General features: G+C 40.7%; 1 protein-coding gene across 6 annotated transcripts in view; it reads left to right on the top strand.

Annotated features, from left to right (window-relative positions):
• The window catches only part of STIM1 (stromal interaction molecule 1), a 159,296-nt gene that overhangs the window by 106,522 nt on the left and 29,366 nt on the right, over positions 1-23,408 (top strand). For all 6 annotated transcript variants that reach the window (XM_080913537.1, XM_080913538.1, XM_080913539.1 and 3 more), the window contains exons 3-4: positions 5,054-5,168; positions 23,047-23,158. In XM_080913537.1, coding sequence (XP_080769663.1) covers positions 5,054-5,168; positions 23,047-23,158 — 227 coding nt within the window. The remainder of the gene's footprint in view (positions 1-5,053; positions 5,169-23,046; positions 23,159-23,408) is intronic.

Below are 23,408 nucleotides of genomic sequence, written 5' to 3'. Positions count from 1 at the left end.
ATAACCCATAGAGATCTTTCTGCCTCTGCCTTCTGAGTTCTGAGATTAAAGTTATGACCGACCACATCTGGTTTCAGTTCTACTTTTATAGTATAAAGTAAACTATAGATAATGTGTCGGTGAATTAGTGAGGCTGTTTTCTGGTAAAGCTTTCCATACTGGGACTGGGGATATGGCTTAGCCATTAGTGACATGCTTGCGTAGCATGCACAAAGCCCAGGATTTGATCTCCAGCACATGTACTGGGCATGCTGGTGGTAAATGCTGGTAATCCCAGCACTCTGAATCAGGAGGATCAGAAATTCAAGATTGTTTTTGGCTGTACAATACATTTGAGGCCAGCCTAGGATACATACTAAAACAAACCCCAAATGAAAGAAAAATGTAAATAAAATGACTGTAAACTGGATTTGGCTTATTATAGTATCCCAACCCCTGGTTAGACCAGGAGGGAAAGTATGAAGGAATGCCAGTGGACAGTAAGTGTATAGGCCACATTTTCTAAGGCCCCAATGTGATACTGTGAACCTAGGGCTTTACTTTATAGGTTGTGAGGAGCCATGGAATTTTAAAGGAGTTGGTCAAGTTAGACTTGGATTTCATAAAGGTCATTCTAGTGGTTTGGTTTGGTTTTGAGACAGGGTCTTACATAGCCCAGGATGACCTCGAACTCCTGATCCTGATATGTCAAGTGCTGACATTATATTTGTCTCCACTGTACCCCCACTTCATTCCAGTGTTTAAACTGACAGAAGACCTAAGTGCATGAAGGATAAGTGAGAAACCTTCTCCTAACCTTTTAGCAGTAGCTGGTGAGAGGCCACTTAGGACACCTCTTTCCCTTCTGAAACATGTGTCCTCGTACTTGGTATAAACTGCACCTGGAGCTGTGGCAGTTAAAATGGCAGTTCTTAAATATGGTGGCACACTTTTGCAATTCTAGTACTGAGGATGCTGAAACAGCCGGGTCACATGTTTGTGGCTAGCCTTCCTGCATTGAAAAACAAACAAGTAAACAACAAACAAGGCATGGTGGGGGCATCCCTGTAATCTCAACGCTTGGGAGATGGGAGCAAGAGGATCAGGCTTGGGCTGGAGAGATGGCTCAGTGGTTAAGAGCACTGACTGCTCTTCCAGAGGCCCTGAGTTCAAATCCCAGCAACCACATGGTGGCTCACAACCATCTGCAATGAGATCTGATACCCTCTTCTGGTGTGTCTGAAGACAGCTACAGTGTACTTATATATAATACATAAATAAATCTTAAAATAAAGGAAGATCGGGAGTTCAAGGCTAGCCTCAAAATACAAATATCACAAACAGAAAAGTTAGTCAGTGCTAGATGTTTTAAGATACAAAGACGAGCTGAGAAACATGGGTTTTTAGTATTTGTGAGGAGGAGACTTTGGAGGTGCTGTTTGGTTTGGAAGGCATAGAAGACATAGTGAGGATCAGTTGGAGAGTGGAGGAAGGAGGCAGTGGTACTACGGGCCACCCTGGAGAACTGCTCAGGTCCCTGCACCTGAGGGTGTACCGTCTTCTGGCTTTAAGTCAGTGAGCTCTGTCCTCTGAGGAGGCTAGCTGGGACAGTGATGAGGGACTCTAGAGCTGCACTTTCCTCCTTCTCTGCCACCACCCACAGGACTGTACTGCTGCTTGGGATTGTCTCTGTGCTACCTCATGGAAGATCACTCTTCTGAGCTCATAGAGCTAAATATACCTAGTGACAGCTGGTGCTCAGGCGAGCTGCTGAGCCGCTGAGCGTCGTTCCAGCCAGTGCTGCATTTCCCATGGAAGACAAAACTTTTAGGGCACCTCCTTGGACCTTCTTGAGAGAGGAGCTCCTCATTCTGAGCTTGTTTTGAGAGCCAAAAAAGCAATCTTATTTTTGTTATTGCTTTGAAATATTGTTCTAGTTATCATCTGCTGGCTATCGGACAATATTCAGTGTAAAACAAAACAAGGTTAATGCTTATCTAAAATATAGTAGAAACTGGAGTTGTAGTTTAATATACCATCTTTTATACCATCTTTTAAATTTTTATTTACTTTTACTTTTTGTATATTGGTGTTTCACTGGCATATGTATCTGTGTGAATGTATTGGATCTCCTGGACCTGAAGTCACAGGTAGCTGTGAACTACCATCTAGGTGCTAGGAATGGAAACTGGGTTCTCTGAAAGAGCAGCCAGTGCTCTTAACTGCTGAGCCTTCTCTCCAGCTGATAAAACATTCTTTTTTTTTTTTTTTTTTTTTTTTTTGTTTTTTGTCTGTTTGTTTTTAGTACAGATTTTTTTCACATAATTTTTGTATTGGATATTTTCTTTACTGATATTTCAAATGTTATCCTCTTTCCCAGTTTCCTCTCTGGAATCCCTCATCTCTTCCCCCTCCCCCTGACTCTATGAGAGTGCTCCCCCATCCACCCACCCACTTTCTTCCACCTCTCCACCCTGCCATTCCTCTACACTGAGGCATTGAGCCTTTACAGGACCAAGGGCCTCTCCTCTTGTTGATGCCAGATAAAGCCATCCTCTGCTACATATGTACATATGCTACATAAGCAGCTGGAGCCATGGGTCCTTCCATGTGTGCTCTTTGGCTAGTGGTTTAGCCCCTGGGAACTCTGGGTGGTCTGGTTGATTGATATTTTTGTTCTTCCTATGGAGTTGAAAACCCCTTCAGTTTCTTCAGTCTTTTTTCTAACTCCTCCATTGGGGACCCGGTTCTCAGTCCAATGGTTGGCTGTGAGCATCCCTCTCTGTATTTGTCAGGCTCTGGCAGAGCCTCTCAGGAGACAGCTATATCAGGCTCCTGTCAGCAAGCACTTCTTGGCAGTAGCAATAATATCTAGGTTTGGTGTCTGCATGTAGGATGGATCCCCAGGTTGGGCAGTCTCTGGATGGCCTTTCCTTCAGTCTCTGCTCCACTCTTTGTCCCCGTATTTCCTTTAGACAGGAGCAATTCTGGGTTAAAATTTTTGAGATGGATGGTTGTCCCCATCCTTCAACAAAGGGACCCCCATCTCCATGGATTGGCAGGATTAATATAGTAAATATGGCCATCTTGCTGAAAGCAATCTGCAGATTCAATGCAATCCACATAAAAATTCCAACCCAATCCTTCATAGAGTTAGGAAAAGCAATTCTCAAATTCATTTGGAATAACAAAAAATCCAGGACAGCAAAAACTGTTCTCAAGAATAAAAGAACATCTGGGGGAATCACCATCCCTAACCTCTAGCTGTACTACAGAGCAATAGTGATTAAAAACTGTATAGTATTGGTACAGAGACAGACAGGTAGATCAGCGGAATAGAGTTGAAGACCCAGAAATGAACCCACACACCTATGGTTACTTGATTTTTGACAAAGGAGCTAAAATCACCCAGTGGAAAAAAGACAGCATTTTAACAAATGGTGCTGGTTCAACTGGCGGTCAGAATGTAGAAGAATGCAAATCAATCCATTCTTATCTCACTGTACAAAGCTCAAGTCAAAGTGGATCAAGGACCTCCACATAAAGCCAGATACACTGAACTTAATAGAAAAGAACGTGGAGAAAAGCCTTGAACACGTGGGCACAGGGGGAAATTTCCTCAGTTTTAAGTAGAACATTTATTACCTGCCACATTTCAGGACTGGAGAGATGGTAGTTAAAGAAATACATTGCTCTTCCAGAGGTCTCCTGGGTTGTTTACTCCAGTTCCAGGGGGGTCTGATGCCTCTGCTCTCTCATGTACACAAATGCACACGGAGATACAAATTTAATTACATTTGAAATAAAACAGTTCACATAAAACTTCATTAGTTCCCATTCTTTTCTCTTTCTTTTTTTTTTTTTCTTCCCATTCTTTCTTTTTGTGGGAGTGGTTTTTAGGACAGGGTTTCTTTGTGTAGCCCTGGCTGTCCTGGAACTTGTTCTATAGACCAGGCTGGCCTCAAACTCACATCTGAGATCTACACGCCTCTGCCTCTTCAGTTCTGGGATTAAAGGCATGAATCACCATGACTGGCCAAACCTTTTCCTTCCTTCCTTCCTTCCTTCCTTCCTTCCTTCCTTCCTTCCTTCCTTCCTTCTTCCTTCCTTCCTTCTCTCTATTCCTTTCTTTCTTGCTTTTCTTTTTCTTTTCTTTCTTTCTTCCTTCCTTCCTTCCTTCCTTCCTTCCTTCCTTCCTTCCTTCCTTCTTTCTTTCTTTCTTTCTTTCTTTCTTTCTTTCTTTCTTTCTTTCTTTCTTTCTTTCTTTCTTTCTTTCACTTTTCCCTCTCCCATATTTTAACCCTCTACTCCTCTTCCAAAAAAAAAAAAAAGAGTTCAGAGTCATCCTCAAGAGTCTAACCAAGTTCCAGGTTAGACTGGGCTATATGAGATTTTGTTCATAATAAAAAAACAAAACCACCAAACAAACAAACTAAAGAATTAGAGCTACTGGAAACATGGCTCAGTTGATATAGTATCCACCACACAGTGTGAGGGCCTGAGTTCTGGTCCTTAGCATCCACATAAAAAGTCGAGCACTACAGCACATGTCTGTAATGTCAGCGTGGTGTGGGTGGACAGGCGAATTTCTGGAGCTTGCTGGCCAGTCAGCCTAGCCACATTGATAGTTTCCAGGTTCAGTAAGACTCTGCCTCAAAAGGTAAGGTGAATGTTGACCTGTGACTTGTGCAAATGTACATGTGTGCACAGGCATGCACAGACATACTGAACATTCCTTTTGAGCAGTAACTTTTCTTTGTTTCCCTGTGGTTTGTTGAGTCAACTGTCACTCTATCGATGATGATGATGATGATGATGATGATGATGATGATGATGATGATGATGATAAGCAGTATGAGGGAAGAATTCTAACATATCTGTCTTTTCATATGAAACATAAGCAAAGTGAAAAATTATTTTCACTAGCAACAGAAACATTCACATAGAAAGACACATGAGTGGGGTTTATAAGTGGTGCATTGGAAATGTGTTATTATATCTGGAGACAAGTGACTTGTGGGGATCCTGGTGGTTCACAAGTATCTCCTGTGACTTGTGTGCTTTTCCTTTACAGTTCCTAAGGGAAGACCTCAATTACCATGACCCTACAGTGAAACACAGCACCTTCCATGGTGAGGATAAGCTCATCAGCGTGGAGGACCTGTGGAAGGCATGGAAGGCATCAGAAGGTAACAGGCAGCATGGTTGCGGTCCTAGTTGTCAGAGGTTTAGCGAGGATGAATAGATACTGTCCTTAAAAGGACATGAACAACAAAAAAATGCTTAACGAGAAGTGAATACTGAAATCATTCTATATGTCATGGAATAAGACTGAGCTACAGTCATTATGCTGGGCAAAGGTCAAAGTTGTCCTTCATTAGGATGTCTTGAATCCAGCCTGTCAACTTCTGCCCCCACCAGCTTGTCATGTCACCCCCAGAGATAAGGAGCTTGCTGTTCTCCTGAGGCAGCCTGTTCTGTACTCTCTGCCCAGTCCACCTCTTCTGAGTCCTAGGCCTTTCAAAGGTTGAGTGGCACCTCCACTGCTTCTCCCTGCCAAGTTAAATAGTCCTTCATCTTGGAATAAAAGCATTTAAGTCTGTTTCTGATTCAGATGTCCTTTTTGTAAACATTTTTATATCCTTCTTAGATCCTTGAGTTGGGCACAGAATCCTAAATGTGGTTTGATTTGCACAGAGCTGAACTGCATTGCCAATTTCTGGGCTCTGCGCCCTGGGCATATATACTAACACTTCCTGATTAAATGCTAGTGCCCTCAGTGGTCACATTACTGACTCATGTTGAATTTATCAATGAAAATCTTATACCTTTCTAGTAATAAAGCTCCTAAACCATAGCTACCTTGTTTCCCCCACTGGAGCATTTTATTCAGAATTCTGAGTAAAGGAGCATGCTTAGTTTATGATACTTGACAGGAAAGAAAGAAACAGATCTTTAGCTTCCTCCTTTATCTCTGTGGCTAGAGCTTCCTTGGATCTCACTAGGACCGGAAGCTTGTAGTTCAGTTGGTAAGTGTCTTTGCTGCTCATGAACAAAGTCCTGAGTTTGCTTCCCAACACTAGGAAACCCAGGAGTGGTAGTATACAAATGTCTCAGATCTTGGGAAGGGGAAGCAAGAGGACCAGAAGTTTAAGGTCATCCTCACTAAGTTCAAGGGCAGCCTGCGGTCTGTGAAGTCTCTAAGACAGGTAGGTAGATAGACAGACAGATAATGGAAACAGTGTTTTCCCAAGGTCTTATAGAGCAGATGTGTCCCAGTTTTAACCAAAATTAACTTGGGGAGGAAAGGGTTGATTTGGCTTATAGCTTATAGTCCATCATCAGGAGAAGCCAAGGCAGAACTGACGTGGATACCATAAAGGTATGCTGCTTACTGGCTTGCTCTCATGGCTATTCAGTTTCCTTTCTTACTCCATTCAGGACCTCCTGCCTTGGGGGAGGGGCATCACTCCAGTGGCCTGTGCCCTCCCACATCGATCATTAATTTTAAAATGCCCCAGAAGCTTACCTACGGGTTAAAGTTATGGAGACATTTTTCTCATTTGAGGTTCCCTCTTCTAAGACAATCCTAGCCGTATCAAGTTGACCCCCTCAAAAAAAGAAAAAAAGAAAAAGAAAAAGAAAAAACTGACCAGTATTAGGTGTTAAGAAAGGTTAAATATGAGTTATAGAGTTATGCTGGGCTTCAGAATTTTGAGAGTGTCCCCTTATTTTGGCCATGTTGGCCTCAGATTCTTGGATCTTAGCCTTGTAAGCAGCTGGGATTATAGGCTCCTGCCACTGTTTTTAATTTTCCTTGTTTTTAGATGAGGAAACTTAGGACTTGGCTTATAGAATTGTGTGCTCATTGTCATGCATTTAGGAGAGCCTGGACTAGATCTCAATCTGATCCTTGTAGATCAGTGCATTTCCTTCTCATCTGGTGGCAGACCACACTGCTTTTAGTAGAGTGAAGTTGTTTCTATTTTCATTCAGATTCTTATCTCTGACTACAGAATTTAAACCTGAAAAGGAACTTGCATATAGGTCGAGAGCAGCCTTAGGTTCATTAGATTTGCAGCAGAAAACGGGGCAGCTTCTGTCACTTAACTGTTTTGTCAGTTTAGAAGAAGCATGCAGGAGAAAGCATTCTGGAAGTCTTCAGAAGTTTAATCTCTCTCTCTCTCTCTCTCTCTCTCTCTCTCTCTCTCTCTCTCTCTCTCTCTCTCTCTCTCTCTCTCTCAGTTGACTGTTTCTTTACAGCAATGCAGGCTGTCTCCTGAAGAGAGAGGAGGCAATGCCATGAGCTCTGGCATTATATAGCATTGCCAGGGAAATCTTCCAGCAGTCTGTTTAGTTTTGGTCGACTTCTCTAATAGCGTGATGATAAGGTGCCTAGTTTTTAAGAGTAAGTTTTATAAGTATGAACTTGGAATGCAAGAGGTGAGGAGCATACTTGTAGCCTTTTCCCAAAGGTTTGATAGTATGCATTAAGATCTTACTAGTTACAATGAGCAAAAAGTACATGTAAAACAGGATGTAACTCGGAATTAGTCAAAGTTTTCTTGGTGTGTAAGGATTGAGCATAATGTTTTTTTTTATTCCAATATACAACAAAGACACATGCACCACAATGTTCATAGCGGCTCTATTTATCATAGCCAGAAGCTGGAAAGAACCCGGATGTCCTTCAGTATATGAATGGATACAAAAATTGTGGTACATTTACACAATGGAATACTACTCAGCCACCAGAAACAATGACTTAACCAAATTCTTAAGAAAATGGTTGCATCTAGAGAATATCATCCTGAGTGAGATAACCCAGTCACAAAAGAACAGACATAATATGCAGTCACTGATAATGGGATACTAACCCCAGAAAGCTCTGAATACCCCAGATACATTTTTAAAAGAAAAAGAAAATTTGTTTATTCCCTCCTCTTTTCCCTCTCTTGGGGCAGCACCTCAGGTAGCCAAGGCTAGCTTTGAACTCTTGCCTCTCTGTCTCCCAAACCCTGGGGTTACAAGACCATGGTAACCGGTGCTCGAACACACTCTCCCTCCACAACACCATGCTGGTTTTTACTTGCTGGAGTTCAAATCCGGGCCCTCACAAATGCCAAGCTTGTTACCTACACTGAGCTATTCTCTAAAGTCCCTACATAACTTTTCTTTCTGATGATTGAACCAAAATTGTCATCTATGTTGTGACCTAATATTTAACACAGTCATTTATGTTTTACTTTACACATATACTAGAAGGGAAAAGGGTCTTACTTCTATCCTCATATAATAGGGAAATTATATCCCTCTCCGATTCTTCCTAGATGTTACTCCTACGTACATCTCCTATGCTGCTGCCATAACGTGATTTTAGCAGCATTTTCATGCGAGTTACTGAGGTGATATTGCTATAAATCACAAGCATTTATAGTTTATTGTAGTCTATGCTTTGGCGTGTGTGAACAGTTGTGAAGCTACTACAGAGTAAAGGCAGACTACGTTCATTACCTCATAGCCTCTGTCATTTCTCCTCCCCTCAATAACTCCTGAACTACCTTCTGACAAGTGCACTTTACATTTTCTAGCATTTTATTTAAGTAGATTTATATAATATATACCCTTTAAAATGTAGTCTTTTGCATTTAACATAATTATTTTGAGATTCATACTTTACATGTACAAATAGCTCATCTTTTTTTATTCCTGAGTATTAATACATTGAAGAGATACACTTCAATATTTTTTATTCATTTACCTCTTGTTAGACATTTGGGCTACATATAGTTTTTGTCTATTACAAATAAGGCTGAACTGCCCATTTGAATATGAGTCATGTGCATTTTCTATGTCTTAGAAAAATACCTAGGAGTGGAATGACTAAATCATATGGCAGGTTTCAAGAACCTGTCTGCTAGATATTCCCATCAGCCTATGAGACTCTCGGCTCCCTGTCTCCTTTCATCAGCCTGTTACATTTTAGCACGGTGTAGTGGTGCCTTATTTTGGTGTTGGTTTATGGTTTGCTTAATTAGTAAGTAATGATACTGGGCATCTTTTCATGTACCTTAAGCTGTCGCTCGAATATCTTCTTTGGTTGAGTATCTTTTAAGTCTTTAATCTTTGTTTGTTTGTTTTAGATAACATCTTATAGTTCAGGCTTGCCTCAAATTGCTGTATAGCCATGACTGGTTTTTGAACTTCTGATCTTTCTGCCTTCACCTCCTAAGTAAGTGCTGGAATTACAGGCAATATCACCATGTCCTGTGGATGTGAAATAATATATTCTCTCTCTCTTTCTCCCCCCACAGCCCCCTCTCTCCCCCCTAAATTTTTAATATGAAGGCTGAAATTACTTATTTCAACCCTTTTTTCATCATCTTTTTTACATTTGCCCTTGTGCACGATATGAATTTATTTGCATATTTGTTCACACACACACACACACACACACACACACACACACACACACACAAGTGTATAGAGGCCCAAGGCTTACATTTTAAGTCTTCCTCAGTCATTCTTCACCCTATTCATTGAGCCGGTGTCTCTGTGCTGGCTCCAAACTCACTATGGATTACAGGCTGGCCCCAAACATGTGTAGTTTCTGCCTTTTGAATGCTAGGATTACTTGTGTTTTCTGAAACTTGTTAGATAGCCAGGGCTCTCAAACTTATGATTCTCTTGCCTCAGTTTCTCTGCTCCTTACATTACAGTTGCACACCATCAGACTCAGTTGAAACCTTCACTGTTTTATAAATATTATTTTCCTTTTTACGTCCTAACTTATAGTCTGTTCATGTGTACATGCTCATAGGCTAGTGTAAAAATACTAATCAGGTCATTGGCTGATGGTATTAAGTCCACTTAACCTTGTTTATGTTTCTGGCTGCTTGGCTTATCATTTACTGAGGAAGAAACACATTTTGTTTGGAAGATTTTGTCTGGCTCTCAATTTCAGAAGCCTTGTTGCCTTTGGTTTGTAGTAAAGTGTTCCATTCAGGCAGAATTTGCTTGGCAAGGGAAACTGTTTACTTTGTGGTGACTGGAAAGCAAGACAGGAGTGCATGATAACGTGTCTGGACTTCTAATACTCATGTGTTACAGATGACAGACTTCTCTCTGCTAAGCCACACCTACAGGTTCTGCTACTTCTCGGTAAATGGGTCTCCCACCCTGTTATAGTTAGTGTATATTTTTTTGTCTCTTTTCATTACATTCTTTTATTTTCAAAGTACTGGGGTTTCAAAGTACCGAATGGTGCTCTCTCATTGAGTTATATGCCCAGGCCTTGACTTGTGTTTTTAATTTTAAAATACATTACTAGGCATGTATGTTTCATGACTGAGGCAGGAAAATTGACTTGAATTGGAAGCTGGTCTACATGATGGGTTCCTTCTTTTTTTTTTCTTTCCTTCTGTTTTTTAAAGAAAGAACTTGTTGGTATGGTAATTCATGCCTCTATTCCCAGCACTCAGGAAGGCAGATCTTTGAGTTCAAGGCCAGTCTACAGAGTGCGTTCCAGGACAGCCAGGGCTACATAGAGACAACCTGTTTGGAAAATCAAAACAACAAGAAGTCACAACACTCAGGAGGCAGAGGCAGGAGATCCAGCCTGGTTTGTCTGAAGAGTGAGCTCCAGGAGAACAGCCAAGACTCCCTCGATACCCTGTCTTAAAAAGAGAAGTGGTCTCAAGTGGTAGTATGCTAGCCCCAGAATACATGAAACCCTAGGTTCTATTCTCGGTATGGACCATGTGAACCATGTGTCATGACACATCCCGTAAGTCTAAGCACTTAGGAGATAGGGGCAGGAGAGTTAGGAGTTCAGGATCATCCTTAGCTATAAGAGAGTTGGAGGCCACTCTTGGCTACCTCAGATCCGTCTTCAAACAAACAAACATTCTATTTAGATATCTCCTTTTGGAACCTTCCCTGAAACCTGCAGTCTAGGTAATGTGTGTTGTGTCCCCATAGCCTCTTATGGTCATCTCATCATAGCACCTAACATGTTAATTACAGCCTGTTACCTGCTCGTTTCCCTATCAGTTTGCTTGAAGTCAGTATCTTATATGATCCCACTTTCTAACACTTAGTACTGAAATCAGCCCAGGTCAGGAAAGAAGTCGGAAGTCTGTCCTTGTCTCTACCATTGTCCCATCTTACAGTTTCACATTCCAAAGTTACAAGGTTGTTCTCCTGCTGTGCAGCACCCTGCCAATGTTTCTCTGATCTGATTTTCTCTGTGCTTTGTTGTATATGACCTTTAATAGTATGTCCTTATGGTCTTTAATAGACTAGGGTTTTACATAGTAACCTAGTAAGAGTGGGCCTGTCATATGAGGCCTAGGCCCAAGGCCCAGATTATTTTCACAGTGATGTTTTGGAGTTTGATTTTGATGTCATGCTAGGAAACTAAAATTCCCAGGTAGTGGGAGCAGGAAGGGAACCTCTTAGACAACCCAGCTCCAGACTACATCCCATTCTTATGAAGAGCCACTTTGGGAGGATTATATAGCTGGTTTGCTCATAGAATAAACTAGAAAACTTAGTTGTTGTTCAATTAAATTAAAAAAAATATTTTGTGTGTATGGGTGCTTTGCTTGCATGCATGACTGTGCACTTTGTATGTGCTTGGAGCCCACAGAGGCCAGAAAAGACATCAGTTCTCCAGAGAAGGAACTGGAGTTGCAGATGCCTTGAGATAGCGTGTGAGTGCTGGGAATGAACCCAATTCCTCAAGGAGAGCAACCAGTGTTCTTAACCGCCGAGCCATCTCTATTGCCCCTTCCATTGGTTTTTTAAGTTAGCCTACAAGTAAGCTTCGTGATGCCTGTCAGCTAGTTCCGTGTCTTTCTCTGAACCCTGTATCACCTAATCTCTCAAAGAGAACACCTACCACACTGTTGTGCTTGTTCATTTACTCTTATATCTTCTTTTGGAGAGAGCTCTTAAGGATGGAGTAGTGCACCCTGGCAGCTTCTACGTGGAATACTAATAAAAGATTGGTGAATGAGTGAATAAACAACTGGAGATAACAGCAGGTGTATCTGAGGCAGGTCTTGAATACCTGATCCTCCTGGCTCCACCTCCCAAGCTTTGTTCCACCATAGTTGGCTAGTCATGGTTTCTTTAGTACTTATTATAGGATAGGAGGTTCCTTATGTCTTTACCACACCATCTAAAAACTACTTATCACCATTTTATAGGTAACAAAAATGAGACTGTGATCTTACCTTTAATAAGTGATGTTTGGTTCAAGGCACATGATTACAAAGCCCACATTTGGAACTGCCAGACATATTTGACTGGTGGACCAAATGAATAACTGAGGTTGACTAGGTAACCAGCCAGTGCACTAATAGCTGTGTGAGGAGACTCAAAAAGGGTTTGGCAACTCCCAGAGCGCACGTTGTTCTCTTGAGATGAGGGTTTGAAACCACAGAAGTAGATGAGGGCTTCATCTACAGGCACCACAAGTCCATTATGGGAAAGAGATACTGACTCAGGAGCTCGTTTCTTATTGCTTATTCTTTTCCTGGCAAGAGAAAAGATTGGCCAAGGCCCAGGATCTGCCTTGGCGCATCTCTGGAGGACAGCTATAGCTGAAGAGATAGGAGGATCTTACTATTCCTTCACTGATGTGCCCTTACCCCAAGTATCCACGTGGCTCACAGCTTTACTTCATTTTCTACTCAAATGTCACGGCACCAGAGAGGCCTTTCCGTCCTTAAAAAGACTTTTCTGTTTACACTTATTCTCTTACTGCTTAATTTTTCTTAATTGTACTTTATCACTACTTGATGCTTTTACTGTTTTCACTTTCATGGATTATATTAATTTATTATATTATTTATTTGTTTTTAAGACATGGTATTACTATGCAGCCATGGCCAGATTGGAACTTGCTGTGTAGACCAGGCTAACCTAGAACTCACAGAGATCCATCTACTTCTGCCAGGGTTAAAAGCATGGGACTATATTTATTTTCATTTTAATTAGCTTGTTTTAGTATGTGGAGGGTCAGAGGATGATTAGCCGGAGTTGCTGTTTTCCTTTCACTCTGTAAGACCCAGGGACTGAAACTCAGTTTGTCAGGTTTGATAGCAAGTGCCTTTCAGGGACTTTGACCGTCTGAGCCATCTCATAGATTCAGTTTAGACTGCCTTTTTTGCTTTTCCCCTCAGAATCATAAGCAGCAGAGGGTCTGTGACTTTTGCATTCTGTATTTCTAGGTCCTGGAGTGGGCCATCCTTGAGTTGGAGATGACCCACTTACAAGAACTTATCGTTTAGCTCCAGCAGCTTCTCGAGAATTTTCCTTGTCCTTGTGCATGACCTTGGACTCCAGACAAACTGGAGTCTGTTCTTAGTGCATGACCCATACCCAACTTCTGACCACGCTATTTTTAAATGTATTTTTATTTCATATGTATTGGTGTTTTCCCTGCACATGTCTGATGAGGGTGCTGGGTCCCCTGGAACTGGAGTTACAGACAGCTGTAAACTGCCATGTAGGTGCTGGGAATTAAACCGAGGTCCTCTGGAGGAGAACTCAGTGCTCTTAAGCACTGAGCCATCTCTCCAGCCCCACTCTATTGTTAGAAAGGAGTATTTATTTATTTACGTACTTAGTATATGTATGTATGCCTGCACGAGTTTATGTACACTACATGTGTGAAACTGGAATTCTAGTTATGAGACTTGTGATATGGGTATGAACTGAATCGGAGTCCTCTGTAAGAGCAATGAGCTCCCTCAACTGTAGAGCCAGCTCTCCAGCCAATGAACTCCTTTTAAAAGTGAATATGTGTGCAAGCAATCACTACTGAGGGATATTGCTAGATTGTAAGCCATAGTACCTGAAATAAGGATCTCCTTCTTAGCCTTGTTCTTTTTCCAGGGCCTAGCTTGGAAGAGAACAAAATAATGTTTCCCGAGTGACAGAATGACTATTTTACAGAAAGGGAAATTGAGGCTTGTATCACTTAAGTCGTTTATCCCAATTAGTCTATGACGGATAAGATAGAAATTAAAGTCTTTAGCTTCAAATTTATGTTATATATTTCATAATACAAATCTAGCAGGGCCAAGCCTAGACACACATGACTGTAATCCTAGAATGTGGGAAATGGACACTGGAGGATCAGGAGTTCAAGGCCAGCCTTAACTATGTAGTGAGTTTGAAGATAGTGTAAGCTTCATGTTTCTATTGTCTCAAAAAACAAAATTAACCAAGCAACCAAACATATCCAAAAACAAAAAGATTGGAGATGACAGTTGTCTTGTAGATTCTCGATTTCTTTTATTTTATGTATACGAGCATGCTGTTGCTGTCTTCAGCAGACCAGAAGGGGCACCAGATCTCATTACAGGTGGCTGTAAGCCACTGTGTGGTTGCTGGGAATTGGACGCAGGACCTTTGGAAGAGCAGCCAGTGCTCTTAACCACTGAGCCATCTCTCCAGCTCTCACTTTCTTTTAAAACTTTTATTTGTGAGAATCTTCTACATGCATACAGTGAAATATGATCTTATCTAATCCTCTTTCCCCCTAAGCTCCCTGATCCTAATGCTCAATTTTCTAACTTCATACTTATTTGTTTTAATAATCCATGAATTCCATGTTTGCTGAATATGTGTATATACACACATATGCACGCGCACACGCATGCACACACACACACACACACACACACACACACACACACACATGGGTTGGGGCTATTTACTGGAACATAAGAACCTTCCAGAGACACTATATATATTCAATAAAGAATGATTCTCCCAGTATCTGCAAATCTATCTTCCTTTCGAGTGTTGTCATAACCTCTAGAGTTTGGTCTTTTCTTACTCTGTGTAGCATTGTTCATCACTTGATATTCTAGGGACCATATAGACAGGTTTGGTGAGGTATATGGTTTTTGGATGCTAAAACCCCTCCTGGGTTTGGGCATACTAGTCATCTGTAATCTGTACCTGATCTCATAAGCTTTCTTGCCAAATTCTGTAGTCTCTTGTTGTCAGCAATTACTCTATATTTGCCTTTTCCCTTCCTTGGCCCAGAGATTCTTTCCATTTTTTTTTTTTTTTCTCTTTTGGATTGAGAATGCCGTCTGAGCCTGGTGGTGCATGTCTGTGATCTTCTCTCTCTCAGAGGTGGGGTACAAGGATGAGAACCTATGTTGGCCATATGAGATCTTATCTCAAACAAAGCAAAGACACTAATGATAACAAAAAACTGGGATGAGAAAATAGAACAAGACTTAACTTTTAGCTACTTAAATCTAAGTAGGTCCTGGTGTCTCAGTTAGACTGTTGCGTGAGATCATGTTGGAACTCGGAGTTGCCATCAGAGATAGAGATAACATGGGGGATGCAGCTCATTATGCTTAGGTTGTTTCAGTTTGCAGTGACTTTAGATGGAAGACACCATGCTGGCAAGCCCTGTCTAGATGGGGCTGCTGCCCAGGTAGCTGAATAATACATAGAGCTGAAAACAAACAAACACAACATTGCCTTGAGGTTTGACATGACACTGAAGCCACCCCTTTTCCTGTAACTTAGCAGCATAGAGAGTGACTGGTCAGAAGCCATCCTTGGGGTACAGTGATTCTCTTAGAGAACCTCTACCTCAAGACAGTATTTAAAGCAGTGGTTCTCAGCTGGGAACACTTTAGCCTTTTGGGGGGCAATATTCAATAATATCTGAAGATAGATATTTTTATTGTAATGGCAGCATTACTGATGGCATGTACTGGGCACATGCTAGAGATACTGTTTAATGTCCTGCAGTGATCCAGAGCACAGCCCCTACAATAAACATAACCCCAATAAAATGTCATTGGTGCAGAGGCTGAGAACCACTGCTCTAGAGTCACTCTTGCCTGTCTTCATGTGGAGGGTGCTGATTAGAACATGCCAAGAATTTATGCCCAGGCTTGTGCTAAGGCGTCTTCTCAGTAGACAAAGGGCCCTTGAAGCACCGCTGGCCTCAGGCTTTTCTACCAACAAAAAAGGTGCCTTCCCTCCACTCTATATGCCAAGCAGAAAGGCCTCTTTGTGTTGGATGAGGCCGAGCTCACTTGGCACAATTACAGGGCTGTGTTGTTTTCTGTACTTTACAGGCTGGCACTTGTCTGTCGTCTCATGCATGTTGCTCTTATCCCTTTATTAGCAGACAGCCCAGACTACAGTAAATGGCTACATTGCTAGTGTGTTCAGATATATTTTCATTTTCAGTAATAATAGCTAATCCATTCTACTTCCTCGGTATTTTTCTTAACACTAAGTCCATTATCCTTTTCAAGCCATGGGGTTTGAATGTATCTCTTGGAAATTAAATTTTCTTCTTTTGTATTTTTGACTGGGTGCTAATTCACCCAATCAGTGACTAGCTAGATATCCTTTGTTTGCACAAAGGGTCTGTGGTATCTTGTCTTCTAGGAGCATTCTTAGAGCACATTCAGTATGCCTGTCTACCTGCCCGTTTCCTCTCCTGGCACCTTTTCCTCTCACCCCGTGCCTCTGCTGATAGTCTAAGCTATTCTCAGAACCACTCGACATCAGAGCTTTTGTCCTGAGCACCAGAGTCTTCTGAGGACATTGAGATGGAATCAGCTTTGCTGTCAACTTTGCTTTGTTCAAGATGGTTTTCTGGTTTCCTGCTTTGTAGTCACATTTTAGTGGAAGCAGGAGCATAAAGGGACATATTCCAAACTGCCCAACTCTGTAGTTCATGTGAGATTGATAGAAAAAAACATATGTACGGTTATGCCTGCGATCAGAGTAATATCTGAGGTTTTGTTTTCTTGTTTTAAAGTTAGGGCCCCTTTATAAAGTACAGGTGACAGCTGGGCAGTGGTGGCACACATCAGGTGCATCTCTGAGTTTGAGGCCACCCTGATCTACAAAGTAAGTTTCAGGATAGCCGGGGCTACACTGAAACCCTGCCTTGAGAAACCAAAACAACAACAAGAAGAAGCACAGGTAGCCTGGAACTCCACCTGCCTTAGACTCCCGAGGTATAGAATTATAGGCATAGGGTTGCTTTGTTTTTGACAGACATTTCAGAAGTACTTAGATAAATGAACCAATTTTATTTTTTCATTTTTAAGTTTTGTTTGAGACATGATTTCATGTAGTCCAGAGTATATTTGAATTTTCTACACAGCCAAGGATGACCTTGAGTTGCCAATTTTTCTCTGCCCTCTCCCGATTCTGTGTGTGTGTGCGCATGTGCGTGCGTGAGCGTTTGTATGTGGCTGCTCCATGAATGCTTTTGGATTCTCTGGACTTGTAGTTTATGGGCAGTTGTGAACTACCAGACATGAGTGCTGAGAACCAAATTTCGGTCCTTTTCAAGAGTGGCCAATGCTCTTAACTATTGATTATCTCTCTGGCTATGAAGCTGAATGTTTGAAATGAAGTGTTATTGATGCTGTTCGGAGGCTCTAATTAGAGCAGTTCTGAAACTTTTCACTGAGGAAACTTATTCTTTGAGTGAGTAAGTTCTCACTGATGCCAACAAAAAAAAGATTACAATGTGGCCGATACAATTAAAGGGTCCCTGACAATGAAAGGGGTTAGGTAATATTCTCCTGAAAGGTGGCTTTGACATCAGAGAGGATGGTGATGCATCTCACCACAATATTCTGCTGTCACAGTTTGGCTTCTTGCTGACAGCAGTGGTTCTCAAACCAAGTAATGTGCAGATTTCTTTTGGGGACTGAAAACTTTATTTTGAACCTGTGATACCAACCAAAATTGTTTTTTATTATTTGTCTGTCTATCTATCTATTAGGGTTTTTCTATTTTTTTTTTTTGGCAGGGGGTGGGGGGTGGAGGGCGATAGGCTAGCCTTGAACTTGCTTTGTAGCTAGTGTTAGCCTTGAACTCCTGAACCTTCCATCTCTGCCTCTTTAATGTTGGAATTGCAGTCGTGAGCTGTCATGCCTGACTTTATTGTATTTAAGTGCTCCCCCCTTTCTCTCTCTCTCCCTCTCTGTATTCATATAATGAGGCTTAAGTTGCTATGTAAGATTTATATATAAATATAAAAAACATATTTTAAAAGACAGAGTCATACTATGTAGCCTAAACTGCTCTTAAACTTACACAGATCCAGCTGGTCTTGAGTATGTGGTCAGCCTGCTTTAGTCTCCTAAATGCCTAGATCACATGCACATACTCCCACTCTCTGATAAGAAAGGCAGTATCTCAGCAAAAAGACACTTACTACCAATCCTGACAACATGACTTCAACCTCTGGGACTCACATGCAGCAAAGAGAACTTTGTCTTTCAAGTTGTTCTCTTACCTCCAGTCTCTAGTACATCATAAACAATAAAAAAATATTTTTTAAACCTTAAAAAGTCTAACTAAATAGTATCTTTTTCTGTAGTCCCGTTGCTCAGGTTCTAAAGTTCAGTATGTCTATATTATGGGGGCCATCTGCTGACACATCCCTCCACCCTTTCTCACTAGCTAAGTTACTGTGAACTATGATTTGTACAGTAAATCATGATCTCATTTGACCTCAGTTGGTTTGAACATACTCCATGTGAGTAAGTCTGCTTTTGCTCCTTTATATAGCAATTAACTTTTTTTTTTTTTGCTTTTAAGAAAGCATCTTACTGTGTAACCCTAGCTGGCCTGGAACTTCCTATGTGGACCATCTATCTCTGCCTTCTGAGTACTAGCATTAAAGGCAAGAATCATCATACCAAGAAGCAATTAACTTTTGATAATAAATAGAGGTAAACATTAAACATGTATGAACAGCACATGAATGTAAAATTATTTTTAAAAGATAATTTTTTATGATTGCCCATTTAAAATAACCCTAATGTCGTGATATGGAGAGATGAGCTGCTACGGCACTTCAGCTTTGGTGACCGTGTGATTTACCAGGTTGTGAATGATTGCTTGGTAATATTTTTGTTTAAAATTGGCTAGGGTTAAAATCCTTCTCAATTTGCAGTAAGCAAAAGAGGGAAGTTAACTTGTACAATACTAAAATATCTATAGATGAGGGGCCTTCAACAGGTATTCTCTGACTTGGGGGCTTAATGATACCATTTAAATTCATCTCCTGGCTCTGTTTTACCTCTGTATGGGGATTAGCCTTGTTTCAGGCCAGTCAAGATTTGTGTCTCAAAAAAACCCCCAAAAAACCCAAACAAACAAAAAAACATTTTGTAGTGTTGGATAGATGTGTCAGCAGTTAAGAACACTGGTAGCTCTTCCAGAGGACTGGGGTTCAGTTCCTAGCACCCACACATGGTAGCTCACAACCTTTTGTAACTCTTGTTATGAGTTATGTTATCTGATTTCCCTCTTCTGGACACCAAGGGCACTGCCCACACAAAGTACAAACCTACATGCAGGCAAATGCCCATATACAAAATAATTTTAAAATTTAGAAGTTGTACTTTATATAAAAACGGTAGTTTTGCTATCTGGATTTTTTTGTTAAAATTCCTTAATTTAATATATATTTTAAATTATTTTACTATTATAGCTGTTTGTCTATGTATATGAGTATGGGCATGTGTGTACCACAGTGTGCATGTGGAGGTCAGAGGACAACTTTTGAAAGATAGATCTTTTCTTTTATCATGGAGTCCTCAGGTGGTTATTAGCCATCTGATTTGGGTTCTGGAAACTGAATTTGGGTCCTCTGGAAGAACAGCAAATGCCTTTAATCCTTGAGCCAGCTCATTACCCCTTCCACCAAGATGTACATGACACTTTCTTCTAAAATCCCAGGCAACTGCCTTCTGTTGTAACTATTTTTTATTATTTATTAATTAAAAGTACAAACACAAACTTGTGACTGAAGTTTAGAGCCTGTTTTTATAGATAGATGAGCCAGATTGCTTTTCTTTTTTGCTTCTGTTTTCACATGTATATGTGTGTGTATGCTGGCCATGCGTATTTGTGTTTTTGCGTGTGTGTGCGAGCACACATATTGTCTTAGTTGGGTTTCTGTTGTTGTGATAAAACACCAGGACCAAAAGCACTTGGTTATGAAAAGGTTTATTTCAGCTTACATTTGTAGTTCATCGTAAAGAGAAGTCAGGGTAGCAGCTCAAGGCTGGAACCTGGAGGGAAGTAGGAACTAAAGCAGGAGTCGTGGGAGCACTGCATACTGGCATGCTCCCTATGCTTGCTCAGTCTGCTTTTTTATAGCTTCACTAGTTCAGGGTAGCATAGCTCACAATATGGTTCTTCCCACTTCAATCACCAATCAAGTAAATGCCCCCATAGATCATTGCCATGGGGTTATTTTCTCAGTTGAGGTTCCTTCTTCCCACATGACTCTATCTTCTGTAAGGTTGATACAAAACTAGCCATCACACATGGGTATGTGGGCATGCATGTATATGTATTCACATGTGTGTGGGGGGCAGATATTGACACTGGGTGCCCTCCTTAGTTGCTCTCCGCTTGATGTATTCAGTTAAAGTCTCTCACTTAAGTTCAGAGCTCACTGGTTCAGCTAGTCTGGCTAGCCAGCTTTACTTGTCTCTGCCTTCCAAGGTGCTAGGACTATAGGTGGGCCACTATGCCCACCTGTCATTTATGTGGATGCTGGGGATCCAACCTTAAGTCCTCATGTTTGTGGTAAGTGGTTTAACTGAAAACCATCTCCCCACCCCTGTTTTTACTTTTACCTATTCAAAATAAAAGATAAAGATATAGAATTGAAATTTATATGTAGTAAGCTGTTTTGACCAATTTTGTGGAATAGAACTTTCTACAATACTGAAAATGTATAATTTGCAGTGTCTAGCATAGTAGCCACTAATCTCTTGTAGCTATTGGATATTTCAAGTGACTAGTGCCACCGATGAACTGGATTTATTAACTTAATTTTAAGAGATTTTAATTTACATTGGTAGCTTCTGGCTGCCTCTTGGATAGTGCAATTGTGCATAGAAGCTTCAAATAAGAGAATAACTGTAATGTACCCAACTTGTAGCAATGAATTAGTTAAGCTGCTTTGGCTCCTGGATTTGCGAATGAGACGCACAGGTCCAGCCCGACCACCTATTTCATCAGTTTCACAAGTGTACATGCATATTTATATAATACACATAACCTGTACATATATATCAACACACATATGTATGTACATACATATAGACAGAAACCATACTTTATTTCTTCTCTCTGGCCTTTTTATGCCTTCTTAGACAAAAGTTCTTCATAAAATTACCTCATAGATAAAATGCTACACAATAGGGGAGTTACAGAAGGATGTTGATAGTAAGTTCAAAGAAGTGTTTCATCCTATAAGCTCATTATAAGTTCAAAGCAACAATTTCACGTGGCCTTGCTTTATCATGGTTCACACTTGTGGCCTTATCCTTGGACCCAACCTTCAATGAATGTTTTTCCTTGATCACAAATCTGTCCCAGGGCTATTTCTCTTCTTAGTGTAATTTATGAAAGCTCATTGTATTCTTTATTATGTAGCCTTTCCTTGCTATTCTATGAGGAGGGTGCACATTCTATTCTTGATTCTAACTTTATTATCTTTCTGGAAAACCAACTAAAACAATCTCTTTAAATCTTCTTTCTAAAATTCTCTGAATCAAATCAGGAATTTTATAGAGTGGCTAATTATTCCAAACAGCATTAGTTCATAAAAGTTCATTTTCATTTTAATCTGCAGGGGATTTGCTGGTGTGGTAATGTAATAATGGCAGGAAAGGCATATCAACAGCAAGAAGCACTCCTGGGAAGAAGTTTCTAGGGCTGTGCCTGTCTAGAGCACACCCATTACAACTATGCAAAATGGTGGGCCATCTTCAGGAAACTTGCTTGTCATAGCCTTTCCTAGGTGGCTTCTGACAATGAATTATGATAGATAAACTCCTATCCTTTGTTTTATTTTCCTATATGGAGGGATTGAACCCTGATCCTCTGCAAGGACAAGTGCTTTTAACTACTGAGCCTTCTCTCCAGTCCTTCCATCTGTTTCTTTAACCTGAGCTTCACTGATGTTATTAAGTTTTTGGACTGGAAACCAACTTCTAGAAAGCTTGGAATTATGTGGGCCATAATGAAAGTTTGGTTAAATTGGATGGGTAGTTCTCAGTACTGATAACATTTGTAATAATTAAAAATCATTATCTTGGACTGAGATGTACTGAGTTTGATCCCTAACATCAAATAAACTGAGTGTGGTTGCACCTACCTGTAATCCTAGCATTTGAGAGAGGGAAGATGATCAGAAGTTCACAGCCATCCTCAGCTTCATATTGACTGCTGGAACAACCAGGCATATTCGAGTCCTTATCTAAAAATCATGCTTTATTTGGGGGGGGTGTTTGTTTTATGTTTGAGATAGAGGAAACTTCAATCTCACTGTAGCTAAGTTGTCCTTGAGTTCATGAGCTTTCTTTTTCAATATTTCCAGTGCTAGTATTGTAGGTGCGCTCAACATGCTCATGTTTAAAAACCATTTTAAAATAAAATTTATGGAGACATAAAGAAGATACAGCTGCCTTATTTTTGAGATAAGGTCTATCTATATAATCTCAACAGGTCTCACACTAACTTTCTAGCCCGGATTTGCTTGAAATACCATGCTTTTGCCTCAGCTTCCTGTAAGCTGTGATTATAGCCATGTTCCATAATATATTTATTTTAAATATAAAGTTGATGGATTTTGGTAGATGTTATAATTTGTATAATCACCACATTCAAGATACAGAATATCTCTTTTCTCTTAAAAGATTTCCTTTTACTCTGTCCTGTCAGTTCTGCTGAAACCAACCATTCTTAGTTTTTTTTTTTTTTTTTTTTTTGGTATTAAGAGCTTCATATAAGTGGATCATGCAGGGTCTACGCCTTTCAGACTTAGGATGTTATCAACATGGTAAGTGCATGGTCAGTGTGGCTACAACAGCAAGTGTAAGTTAAGGCACACTCCTTGAAAGTATCATAAATTACCTCAACACCATCATCTTTCAGACTCCAAAGGAATACAGGGGAAGAAAAGGACAACTAAATCAAAAAAGTTGGGGAGTAATGTTTTTTTCTGTCTTTCCACAGTGTACAACTGGACCGTGGATGAGGTGATACAGTGGCTGATTACGTATGTGGAGCTGCCACAGTATGAGGAGACCTTCCGGAAGTTGCAGCTTACTGGCCATGCCATGCCAAGGTTAGAAATGGGGCTGGATTTTTCTCTTGAGGGTGTAGGGAACAGGTTGGGAGTGGCTCTACCTTTAGGTTGCTCTGGGCAATTCAGTAAGGCTACATCTCACTTCATCTTCCAGATTCAAGAGTCTGTAGTCAGCTGCTCTTCTCATATCTATTGTGTGTTTGCTATAAAGCATGAAGGCCACTTTGTTTTGTTCTCTTGTGTAATGATTTTTATCTCCTGGGGATCATATCACTGACCTCCATTTGTT

The sequence above is a fragment of the Micromys minutus genome (genome assembly GCF_963924665.1).
Source record: "Micromys minutus genome assembly, chromosome: 2".
NCBI lineage: Eukaryota > Metazoa > Chordata > Mammalia > Rodentia > Muridae > Micromys > Micromys minutus.
This window is presented reverse-complemented; position numbering and strand designations above follow the sequence as displayed.